The 13,040-nt window shown below is 40.5% G+C and overlaps 1 protein-coding gene and 1 long non-coding RNA gene across 2 annotated transcripts in view; one reads left to right on the top strand and one right to left on the bottom strand.

Annotated features, from left to right (window-relative positions):
- LOC104366730 (cadherin-7) overlaps positions 1 to 10,701 on the bottom strand; it is a 92,264-nt gene extending 81,563 nt beyond the window's left edge. The window contains exons 1-2 of the mRNA XM_033010692.2: positions 9,625 to 10,701; positions 391 to 807 (exon numbers count right to left, since the gene is read on the bottom strand). Of these exons, the coding sequence (XP_032866583.1) occupies positions 391 to 600 (210 nt within the window). The 5' untranslated portion in view covers positions 601 to 807; positions 9,625 to 10,701. The remainder of the gene's footprint in view (positions 1 to 390; positions 808 to 9,624) is intronic.
- LOC116965802 lies at positions 9,347 to 12,705 on the top strand. The gene is made up of 3 exons (XR_004409660.2): positions 9,347 to 9,656; positions 11,057 to 11,300; positions 11,624 to 12,705. It is a non-coding gene; the product is annotated as an uncharacterized LOC116965802 (long non-coding RNA).
- The last annotated feature ends 335 nt before the right edge of the window (positions 12,706 to 13,040 follow it).

The raw sequence follows: 13,040 nt of genomic DNA, 5'->3' as shown, positions 1-13,040 counted from the left end.
CACGGAACTATTTTCTGGGACTAGCTGTTAGCTCTTATAAAAGAATATTCATCATTATGTTTCTCTATTCTTACATAAAAAAATACATCTAATATTAGTAATAAAATATTTTCTTTGTATCAATGGTGGTGAAACACTTTCATTACCATACTCCTTTAAAGAAGCATAGCTAATATGTAGAGCTGTTAAAGAAAATTACAAGAGGAATCAGGAATGTAATGTGTTGCTGTTTTGAGGTGTTAAAACATTTTTCTTTCTCAAACTACAAAACTTTGTTCCATCCTGGATTAAGTTAACCATGCTGACAGATTTACAATTTTCAGGTTGGACCATATAAACACATCAAAAAGCAAGCATCTGCACTCTCCAAAGTTCATTTAAATCCCCTACCTTTCCTACATAGAGTGGGTCTGTACCCATGTATTCTTCCAGCACAAAGAATTGATTCCACACCCAGCTGCGTTTTGTTCTCGTCCTCCCTGATTGAAAGTAGGGCTTTGACCTGGACCTTGAGAGTTCTGCTTGATTCATCCCAGAAAGACACAGGAAAAGAGCTAGTATCTGCAGAAAATGGCAGAACTCCACTTTGCCCAACTTCATCTTTTTTTTTTTTTTTTTTTTTTTTTTTTTTTTTCCCGTGAAAGAAAAGACCTTGATGAGAACAGGCACAATTCCAGTTGTCTCAGTAGCTCTAGCTTCCGGCAGGGTGTCAGCTGGGAGTCCAGAGATAATAATTTGTGGAGTTGTCGATCAGAAGAAGTCACTACTGCTGAATAGCCTTCACCAAAGAAATGGTGCAATAGGTACCTATCCAGAAAAAACAAACAAACAAACAAACAAGAACTGTTGTCAGAACTTTGTTGTGGGTTTCTTTTGGTTTTGTTTTGTTTTTGTTTTTTTTTTTAAAGAATGCAAATTCATTGCAGATTGCACATAATACATCAGAAATATTTATTTATTATCTTTCTCATCATCAACACAATCAAGTTTACATAAGCCTCAGAGTTTAGAGTACATTCATTGAATGGTATTACTACTCCTGATACATTTGTATTTATAGCTATAAAGTTTTCTCATGACTGTTTTCTTAATACACCAGTTTCCCTAGTGCAAATGCTGAATCTTTTTCTCTTTAAAATAGTCAAAGCAAGCGCAGTTCTCTACAGTTATTCGGTTTGATTTTTCCTCCTCTGTCTGCTACAGTCTGCTTTACTTGCCATTACCATGATACAATTACAAACCAGCTACAGGCAGGAAGTTACATTAATGGCAAGGGCATATTCTAGCTTAACCCTCTTCCATATAACTGAAAAGTAAAATAAGGGAGCATAAGATGAATCAGAACAGTTTGATTCTTAGTCACAGTACACCAGATGTTATGATTTGTTTTGATCTGAACTCGACCTGCCAAAAAGCCCTCAGAGTCTCCGCACTCATTTTCACTGCATTCCTAAAGAAAACTTCAGGCACAGCAAGAAATACGTTACACTAGTTTATATACTTATACACAAATATGTTCAGAAAGATCAGAGGATAATGTGATTTTGTGTTTTTAATGAAAGCTTGTCTTAATGTCAGTTTTTTTCTTTTTGTGCATCTTGTCTGTTTTTATTTAAAAATCTTGATCATTTCATAGCTGATAGAACTCACTAAAAAATAATCATTTACCAAAAAAAAAAAAAAAAAGCCGCAAAGCCTTCAATAATTAAACAAGTCTTTTTTCTTCCTTTTTCAACTATGAGCCTTCTCTGGCCAAGTAAAAATCTATACTTAGTATAATCTTTTTAAAAAGTATAAGTTCTGTCAGTCAGAACCAAATGTAGCTTTGCTTTTCAGGGGAATCACCTGCACTAACCCCAAGTAAGAAATGCTCTCTCTGAAATAGGCATTGTCTTTCTCTGAGTGAGAAATGAGGCAGATGAGAAGAATTTAAAATGTGCCAAACACAGGGTAAAAATGAGAACGAAATTAAAGCAGATAACAATGCATTCATTTGGACTAAGCCTCTGCTACTTATGAAGCCATGGAAGAAAGAAGATTTCATCCTTTCCACATATAATTAATCTAAAAAGGCTAGACATTAAATCACATAAACATTAAATGCTCTAGATAGATTATCATTATATCCCTACCCGCTACTATTAAAACTGAGTGAAATGCGATCTCTGCTGTTTTCAGTATGTCAGGCTCTTTTAGCTGTAGAATGCTTATGCATCGTGCTGTCAAAGGTACCTAGAGGGCAGAAACATGAAACAAATAAAAAGCTCTTCTGATTACAGACTGTATTTAAGGCCTTTTTATAGTAATCCCTTCTGTGGTACTGCCCTGCACCAGAAAGGCTTTGCTTAGAGACTGGCGGGATAAACCACAAACCCACTGAGCGTGTTTGCTAAGCAGCAGCAATTTGAAAGCTTCCATATGTGAAAATCCAGCGTCTCCCTACAGGCAAAACAAAGAGAATAGTCAATGTCTTATCTAAAGACTCTAATTTCCAAAATGTGGTTCTATGGTTTGTAACAGACATGTCTCCAACACAGACCAAGATTCTCTTTGCGTTGGGATTAACACACAGATGTCATCCTCGCTAGCAGAGCATAGTTTAAAATTATTAATCCCAACTAGTCATAGCTCAGTTTTGATCTGGCCCTTCGGGTAAATCATAACCATATGACATAATAATTACTGAGAGCACTGCCGTGAATGTCAAGGTGGGTAGCTGTACTTCCTTGGTGATATGTTCACTTCCTACTGCTCAGTTCAAATAAGATAAATGTTTGTAGTAGAGGCACCCTTTACTTTCCCTCTCTGTGTCTAAGTTACATCAGGTTAAAGACATCTGATATTGATAAACTGTCAGTTTTTTTTCAAAAAGGCAGCAGATTGTTATTTAACAGAGATAAAAATATGAAATGGATTTTCTTAAGAAATGTCAGTAAAACATTTACAATATGTTAGAATCTTTCCACGAAGCAGTTCAAAATGTCTTGTTCTTGCTCTGAACAGACATTTCAAACCTAGAATTGCTCTAACCTTTATCTCGAACAGTGTTCTCTTATATCCTTTCTTTTACACCTGCAGGAAAGTATGAAAGCCACCATATGGAGTGCCATGGTCCCCAGCCACACACTACAGCACAGAACTGAAAAATGCACCCAAAATACCAACTGAAAAACAGTCCATATGCTAGACAGCACAATCTGATGAAAAGCAGAATACTCACACCCCTTGGAAAAAAAAAAATGTTGTCATTTACTCATTCTCAAATACTTAAACAACACAGTCTCCAGAATTTCAATTATTTTTATTCAGCAGTGTGGCAGCACTTTCTGCTCTGAAACACTTTTTCCTCCCTCCCTCCCCTTCTTCAAGATTAGTCTTCCTTTTCCTCCTAGAGACCTTTTTTTTTTTTTTTTTTTAAGGTTTTTATTTATAGTTCTTTCAGCACATTGCCTTTTGAGCGTGATACTTCCCAAAGCAGAAGTAAAAGTGTCTGGTATTCAAAATCTTTTCTGGTTTAGGAATAATTATTTATTAAATTGCATTTTGTTACCTTTCTTACTAATATAGATATATATGCTTATATGGATTTTTTAAAATAATAAAAAAAAATACTATATTTCTGTCCAAACATAACTAGCACTTCAACATCAACCTGTTCTATGAAGTCCATAAATATGAAGTCCACAAGTCCACATAAGCATCATCACAGCATTCATAAAACTGAAAAATAAAAGGTGCTGTTGGGTTTTTTTATCCTGCTCAAGGCATAACTTCAATGTTTGGGATTGCACTTGCAGCAGTGGATATGACTAACACTGATAGCAAGAGAGGGAATGCGGTGCTCTGATTCCAGTGCCTTCTCTGTCATCTGTGTTTACAAGCTTGAGTGTGAAGTGAAGGAAAAACTGACCTGCAACCATTTTGTATTTTGAGCTTAAAGATGCTCTTTTATAAAGTGGTATCACTTTCTGCACAAACTGGACTCAGAATACAGAGAACTGAGAAATATTTGCTCTTGTAATTGATGTCATTAATTACCCTAGGACATAAGTGCACCTTTACATCTTGTTTTTGGATCTCCAAAACACTATGCCTCTCTCCAAACAGGAATAAAATGCAATCATGTCTCCTCACTCATGCTTTGCCTCCATAAAATGTAATTTAAGCTTTAAAAATAAAATTAATTTATTTGCTGGTATATTTAAAGCATTAGGCTCTACCTTTCACATCGAAACTTGTATTTCCTATTTACTTTCATATAGTCCTGACAATCACAAATATGAAAATATAAAGTATAAAAAACAGTGTGTAATTCAAATAGTATGTTATGTGATCTGGACTGCACATGTAGTATGTCTTACCAGAGCAGTAACATGCTGCCTATGTTTATGTTCTTAAATAAGTGGTTGATACATAAAACATCGGACTGAAGAATATACATTTGAAAAAATAATAACCTCCTTATTCAATATATACCTTAAAACTTACATTTTCTCCCATCTGCTGTATAGGAATTGAACTATATTTAAGCCACAGTCTAGTAGCAGAAGTGTTCTGGTGAACACTGCTGATCTGAAAAATGTTACTACTCTACTTTGCCAAAACAATCTGCTAGTGTCAAAAAGACACTATTATGCACTGTCTCCAAGGGACAATCTTGATTTGTTGAAAACATTCAGATCATGAATAAGATCCTCAGCTTTAAGGAATAGTTCCCCTCACTGCAAGCAATTAAGGGTAATTTACACCCACTGAAAATCTCTCTGAATATTTTGCTTGGCTCCATAATTTCTAAAACAACACATCAATACTAGTCCTTGCTGGTTTTGTGTAGCAGTGAGCACCAGCAGATATGGACAAAAGGTGCCTTCGGCCTCCTAGATATCCTCATGGAAGCCCTCTTTCCCCACTCCTGAGATTTCCCCAGCCCTGTAGCTCTGTTTGCTGAAGTCTCTTGGGATAATCTTTGTACCGCCTAACCTCAGCAGCCAAAGTGCAAATTCCTGCAAACTTCCACTCACACATTGCTACCAGTGTCACAGTGCCAGCATAATCTATGAACCATATCATTTCCCTGTCAACCTCTTCAACCCAACGCGGAATTTTGTCCTTCACCATATATTGTCCTAAAGTCTTTCTAATATGTAAAATTGTTCAGGAAGTAGTGGAAATCCAAAACCTTTTCCATTACCAAACACCTTCACACTGGATTACATTTCTCTATTTTGAAATCTTGGTATCAGATCAGTGCATCCATTCAAGGTGTAACTGAAGAGTCTTCCACTCTATTGCCTTCCCTCTCTTTCCTCCTTCTCCCTCCCCCTTATTCTTATCTCATCAGATTGCTTCAGTTTTTGATAATGTTGCAAAATTTACTGTCACTGCCTCTGGAAGTGCAGCCCGGACAACACCTGCTAGTAAATCTTACTTTAGCTTGGTCAATAGTGCACAGTTATGCCTTGTTTGTTTTTTTTGTTTTTTTGTTTTTTTTTTTTTCTCTACTTTAGTCATTCAGTAAGACCCTGCGTTTTGAGATAATACTGAGAGTGACTGTTGCCACTGGATCTTGAACTATGATCCCTTAAACACAGAGGAATCAGCAGGTGAGCCTCCTGACAGCTGAACTACCCTCACTGAAATATTTATGTTTTGACATTCAGTTTTACAATGCCCATTGGAAAGGGTGTCACTTTCCATGGCAGAGAAAATTCCCCTTTGCTGTAAGCCTGTAATTCCTCTATGTCACACACCCAAACTATCACAGGACACTCCTTCACAGACACAGGAATTCTGTGATCTTTGAGACAAAGGGTTTTATAGAAGATAACATGTCTAATTATGTTGTAGATTGCAATGTCTGGTTATCATTTTTTCAGGGAAAAAAAAAAAAAAGGAAAAAAGAAGGGTGCCTTAGAGCAAGTGAGGTGGGGACCCTTCCATGAAATAAAGCTCTGCAAGTCAAGGCAATACAAAGAAACCTATTAACACCCTGTGCCAGATGACATTACAACTACAGACCACAACCTCCTGCCACTAACTGGCCTAAATATTCACATGGGAGATCTGTAAATGTAGTGCACATCCTGCAGCCTGCATCTGGTTATCAAGAAAAAAACTATCACTACTCCCAACATATGGTACTGTTACACTAAACTGGCTCCAATACCCTCTGACTCAGGTGAAAGGACTTGATGAGACAATATAAAAACACTAGGCACACTTCAGTAAATGATACAGCTTTAAAAAATGTGTAAAGAAAACCAGGCAACATATTTTGGTCTTTCATACTTCTCTGCAGTTGATCATAAGATTGTATGTAGCTAGAGTGCTAAGTTGTTTGGGTTGTTGGTAGGATTCTTTTTTTCCCCAAGAAAAATGAACAAAAGAAAGATTTTTTTATTATTATTTAGTATAATTTTCTCCATGTGGAAGTGCTTTGTTGTTTTTTTACCTTGCTATGGCACATTTTATAGATCTAAGTTGCTGGAAAGGATTATGCTAATTTGATCAGTTATTGAAAAGAGATGCTCGCAGTATTTGTATATCTGTGACCAATCAAGTTAAACATTTAAATTTCCACAAGCTCAATTTCTGCAGCCTCACTTAATCTGAGGAACTTCACATAATACCTAGGGATGATCTTCTTGCAGAACCGCTGAATTCCCAGAGGAGGCACTCCTGCATTACTGCTTAGAGTTAAGCCTGGTTTGATGGGAAGAACTGAAGCAACCATCATCTATTTTATGCACCCTTCCTCAGCTAGAATTTAATGATTTTTATTGTCATGAGAAAACAATACCCAGTAGTAGCATGAAAATGTACATGAAAAAATATATGTATGATAAACTGAAGGGAACTGTATGACTCAAGAAAGGCCTTAATTGAAGAACCGCTGAACACATCAGCTAACGAAGCCAATAGCCAAAAACAAAGACAGAAACTTACTAGCCAACCTGTCACTAGAACTGACTCCCAAGCAGTACATTCATCTGCAAACTATTTGAAGTTTAAAATATTTTCCATTTTCATTGCACATTAGAGTAAACCTGTGAGTTGAATACCTTTGAGAAAGGGCCAGGTTTATAGCAAAGCAGGACTTTAACTTAGAGTAGAACAACCTAATGTTTTGCATTAATAATGATTTTGTTCAGTCAAGTCCTTGATTGCTGAAGAAAGATAAAAATACGGACACAACATGCACACGCACACAGTTATACATGAAAAGTGTAGGCAAAAATCTACATGGATACTATATCCATTCTCATCAGGTAATTCATAGACGATCTGCAGTTATACAAATTCTTTACAATTACCCTTTTACATGGGAAGATAAGAATGCTTGGCTATTAAATTGATAAAAGTAGATTTAAGAGAGTTGTGAGGCTGTCATCTGACTCTTAGCACAATTCTAATGACCTACATCAGCCTTTAATTACCATAAAGTCTCCCATTATAACGCTGAAATGCCCTCTGAATAAAACTGCAATCTTTAATAGATTTTTGCAAGAAAACAGTCAACATCATTAATGTTTGTGTTTTGATTCACATTAACTGATACACACTTCTAACATGCAGTGGTAGCTCAGATTACCTTTGATATTTCCTTAATATTCCAGGTAGTTTTTCATCTACATTAAATACTCAAACCCAACATATTTGACATACTTAACATTAAAAGTTTTCAGAGCCAGCTCCTTTGCTTTTCTCCCTTTGCTGTGGATTTTACTCCAATTGTTTTTTAAATCTTACTTAGCCTTTCTTCATGACCCTAAAAAAGATGTGTGTCTAGATTAGATCCCCTGGTAGTTGCAGGATGGAGAGCTAGAAAAGCGTGTACAAGGACTTTAAACAGGATGTCACATTTGGTCTCTAGATAGTTCTTTTGGATTTATTTAGTGGGCTTTTTATTCTTTTTTATTTTTTTTTTCCCACAAAGATGATAACACACTGGTTGCACTGAACTAGCTCTAATGAGGCACAGACATCTTATTTCTAAATATCCTCACTTCGCTTTTGCATCTTTGAAACTCTTATGATATTGCTAAGAGCAAATCAGCATCATTTCCCAACTGATCTTTATCTGTTGACCTGTTGTACCTTCAGAAGCTATATTCTAAGCAAACTTAATTTACTTATGCAACTTTCATGCTATTGTCCGTCTGAATAGCTCATCACCTGAGGTTATGTAGACCTGTCTTTGTCAGAAACAGAATAAGTATCTAGCTTTCCCCAGTGACAATTTCCTGCAAACTTCATATAATGTAACAGAGAAACAATTAGTAAATGTAGTAAGTGTAGAAAAGTCACACATCACTGTCAATGAGAGACTGTTTCAGAAACTGGTATTCTTAAGTTTGTCTCCTTTATGTATTTACTTATTTGTCCAGGGAAAATGATTTATTTTCTGCAAAGCTGTACAATCGCCTATGGTATAGGTGAAAAACAGCAAGGGAGTATGTCTCGTTGGAGAGATTATAAAGTATATGTTTCCCTTTCAAGTCTCTGCTTTGACTTGAGAAGTTATCTATCAGACCACAAGATTTTATCCTTGCAATGGGAAAAGATTCAAGTATCAACATTGCAGCTCCCAGAATCAGAGTCCCTCACTAGTCTTCATCTACCATCCCTCCCTAAATGCCCTAATTTGCTGGGGAAGATATCGTTTGCACAATATTGGCTCACGTGAATTACCTCACCTTTTGAGGCCACGAGTAAAAAGGCTAAATCTTATTTCAAAAAGGGATATTTTTCCCTCCCTTTACCAACTAGAAATCTGAGGACCCAGATCACAGACCACTTGCTACCAGTGCACACAGCCTATTATAGGAAAGCAGGATGTGCCCATGTGTAGATGTGTGGAGAGATGGGGGGACAGGGAGGAGGGGGGAAGGGTCAGTGTCAAACAGCCAAGCACTGCAGAGCTAGCCTTACCAGCCGAATACTAATCGAAGAAATAAGCTCCCATCATTTCAGCATTTGCAAACTCTAGAACATCCTTGACAGAAAAGGAGGAAAGCTCTGGGAAAAAAACTCAGGAAATTTCCTGGCCCCGGTAATCTTTTGCTCTGGAGCATCAGTGCCGGACTCTGAGATCAATCAAAACAGCCGCTTTGATGTGGCAGAAATGACTGAGGCAGTCAGGTCTTAGTGCTGCCTACATCTTGCAGAAGTCTGTGGTCCTCCCTTCCCCCACCCCACCTCCCCGCTTCTCTGTGAGACTTCTCCAAAGAGTCAGAGAGATGCTATTGTTCTCTTAATATTCAGAAGGTGCGCACACGCGTAGAGTATTAGTGCTCTTACTTCCCCCGCTTTCCCCGCCACGCCTGGTGCCGGTGCTCCCGCGGCCGTTCCCAGCCGCGCCGCCCGGGCCGCCCCGCCGGCCCCTGCTCCGCCGCCCCCGAGCTGGGGGAAAACGAAACTTACCGCCCGGCTGCCTCCGCAGAGCCACAGCCCCGCTGCCGAGGAGTAGCGGTTTAGGGGCGCGGGGGGCTGGGGGGGGGAGAGCAGGGGGGAGGCGAACCGCACACAGCCTTCTCCTGCAACTGCTCTGATTCCCCGCTACCTACATGGGAGGGGAAGGGAGAGAGGAAAGCGAGGGAAGGCACAGGTGCAGCCGGCACTTACCTGCTCCCCCTCTCCCGCGGCTGCTCAGCGCAGTGAGTATTTTAATCCCAAGGGCCGACCGTGCCTCCGCGGCGAAGTGCTGGCGGGATGCTCCCAGGCGGGGGCCGGGCTGCAGGCGGCGGGGCGCCCGCCTGGCATGGGGGCTGCGCGCCCGCCCGCGCACTCGCCCGCACCCGCGGAGGTAGGAGCGCCGCTCCGCTCCTCCTCCTCCTCCTCCTCCGCGGCGCAGAGCAGCGCGGCGCCGCACGGCCCGGCCCGGCCCGGCCCGGCACGGCCAGCCGCTGGGCACACGGTGGGAGAAGTGGGTGCCGGTGCCAAGCCCAGCTCTGACTGGGTGCGGATCGTGGCTGCGGGAGGAGGAGGAGGAGGAGGAAGAGGAGGGAGGGAAGGAGGGGGAGGGAAGGAGGGAAGGAGACAGAGGAGGTGGGGATGCTGCTCTGGGCAGGGGATATCACGGCTCGGCGGCCCGCGCCGCTGCCAGATCCGTCCGAGGGCGCACGGAGGAGGCGCCGGGACTCTGTACCTCCCGAAAACCCAGCGGCGGCTATTGAAAAGGGATCCAGGGAGCCAGCAGCCTGCCCGGCCCCACTCCCCCCCGCCTCTCCTCCTCCTCCTCCTCCTCCTTGACAGGATATACAGATGGAGTCCTTTGGATAAAAATCAGGAGCCGGGCTAGGGGGTGGGGCGGGAGCCAATCTATCTCCGGATTTGCATTTGAAATGCAGAGCTGAAGGAGAGAGTTATAGAATTTTTCTTTTTTTTTTTTTTTTTTCCCCCTCACCACCCCCCAACTTGTCCTGGAAGACCAGATCAATAGAGCTCCCGATGCGTGAAGGCGAAGTCATAAAACTAGTCACAACTTGTGGGGTCCCTGCTTCACAGTTTTGCCCTTTCAGTCCCCCCAGCCTGCCCTGCTTCCACTGGCAAAATCCACACCTCCTCCCCCGGCCCGTTCCCCAGGCCGGCGGTGGGGAAGCTGGGGGCCGCGGGGCAGCTATCGGGCCGGGCCGGGGTCCCGTCTCCGGCCGGCTCAGGGGACCTAAAACCCCGCACCCCTGCTGCCCTTTGCCTCCCCAGTGTTTCTGTCCCTCCTATCCGGCCCCTGTTTAAACCGGGCGGGGGGAAGGGGGAAGAGAGGGGAGGGGGACACAGTGGAGTAGGAGGGAGGATGGGGGGGGAGGGGGGAGGGGAAGGAGAACATTAAAAAAAAAAAAAAAAAAAAAAAAAGGAATAAATAAGCCAGGTGCTTTCATAGAATAAACAGTGGAGAGAGGCGACTGTGCCCGTGGCGGAGCTCTGCGCACCCGTGGGAGGAGAAGGCGCGGTGTCACGCTGGGGCTGGTGCCTGGCAGCACCCACGCACAGCCCCGCAACCCCAGCGCTGCCCGGGGAAGCCGCATTGGGAGATGAATATCCGCTTTGTTTGCACTAGGTCCGGCTGAGAAAGCGGCGGCACAAACTTTCTGCCTCATTACAACACTGCTGAAGCCTTTTGGGGATGCAGAATGAAACGGTCCTGCGACAGAAACGTGATAACTCTGGAGTCAGGACGCCTCCTGCGAAAAAAAGGCAGAGGTTCCAAATGCTGGTGGAGATGCTGAACTGATATTTTCCACGGACAAAAATATTTTTAACACGTACCGTTTTTAGAACAATGGATCGTACCAAGGGCAACTGTAAGAAATTAGCCTTGGCCAATGTCTTTTGATTTATAACTTTACCAGTAAAGCATTATCAACATATTATGAACAAACTATTAATATGCATTTATAATTAATTTTTATTCCTATTATATGTTATACTGTGAAGTGTGGTGTCACAATAATAAATTAATGTGAGGATAAAATCACTTAAAAAAATATTGGGTTAGATCACAAAGGTTATTTTAAAATCATTTTAATTTCTGATTTTTTTGTAGCCTTTGAGTAGAGAAATGCAAACATGAATGAGTATTTTAATAAGTGTAATATGTAACTGCTATGTGTTTCTTGTCTTTTAGCTTCATTTTCAGACATGATTTCCAATATCACCCTTCTAATCAGAGAGAAGCAATTCAGCATCATGGCATTTGTGAACTGAAGACGTGGTTTAAAGAGAGCAACTAGAAGCAATCTTAATTCTCCAAGTTATGGAGTGTCTGAGTGCATGGTTAAAACTTAATAAGATGTATTCAGGAAGAAAATCCTGAATCATGGTTGCACACAGTTGCTTAAGATTGTAATTAAGGGTTCTTCTTTCCTTTGTCCTCCTTCCCCCAATTCCTAATTCATCTTTCACAAGTTAATCAAAGACTCTGCACTGATCCTTAGAGGACAAGGTTCAAGGACAGATTATCTTTTTTCATCACTAAATATCACAAACACCTCTGCTCTATCTTCTCTCAAATTCATTCTGAGATGTAACCAGTACTTGGAAACCTTTTCTTTTCCTACTTAATTCAGTAGCTATGACTTCAATGGTGAAAATAGAACAGTCTAAAAATAGAGGAAAAGCAAAACAAAACAAAACAAAATATCATTTGGGAATAGGATGATACAAAAAAAAAAAAAAGAATCTACAAGTCTCATAAACTTTACCTAGCATCTTCATATTTTTTCTTTGCTCTTCAGGTTCAAGACTGGGACTAAACAGTTTTATAATCACTTAAATTCTTTATAAAGGAAGGATTCTTTCTCATTAATTTTGATTCTGATCTAGATATTTCTAAGGGAGAATTGGAATAGCCAATTATCACCCAATTAAAAAGCTTTCATGTGTAGGCCTTTACAGAGTATTTAATGATGTTCTTACTAACTTAACAGACCTCTCTCAAGGATGTGCTTTATGTTCCAAAAGTCTATATTCTCTCAAGCAAAACCTTTCATTAAGCTGTATGTCTGTGAAAACATTTGAACTTAATTTTACTGTGTTGAAAATAAGATAGGCATTTTTTCCTGATTATTTTTCTAAATGCTTATGCTGTCATATCAAAATAAAAAGTATTAAACCCTTTGACTTTCATGAGAGAAAAGCAGCCCAGTGGCTCCAAGCAAAAAGTGTGACTAAGCAGACCAATTTAATTCCATTGCACAGGCAATATAAAGAAGCAATTATTCTTAGTCACTTTTGGCAATCTACCATTTTTAGTAACATAAGTGAATGTATATTTTTTTTAATACAATTTGTTCTTGACTGTCTTGATTGTGGATTTTTGCCAATGAGTCAGTCCATTCCAATACATTGACCGGATCATTTTGGCTGTAATCCATACTTACAGTACAGTTGTATTTCTTTCTAATATGTTTTGTAGTGCCTTTAGTCATCTTCAGGGTTATTGTGTACCATTTCCAGAGGAAAGTCTATGGTTCGTAAAAACAAACATTGGACCATGCTAGGCTGTCTCTTAGGTGGGCCCTGTAAGGGATGGCTGCAGCCGT

Source organism: Tyto alba, unplaced genomic scaffold, assembly GCF_018691265.1.
Source record: "Tyto alba isolate M040663 unplaced genomic scaffold, T.alba_DEE_v4.0 Super-Scaffold_27, whole genome shotgun sequence".
Lineage (NCBI taxonomy): Eukaryota > Metazoa > Chordata > Aves > Strigiformes > Tytonidae > Tyto > Tyto alba.
The sequence above is the reverse complement of the archived record's forward strand: the minus strand, read 5'-3'. Positions and strand labels throughout refer to the sequence as shown.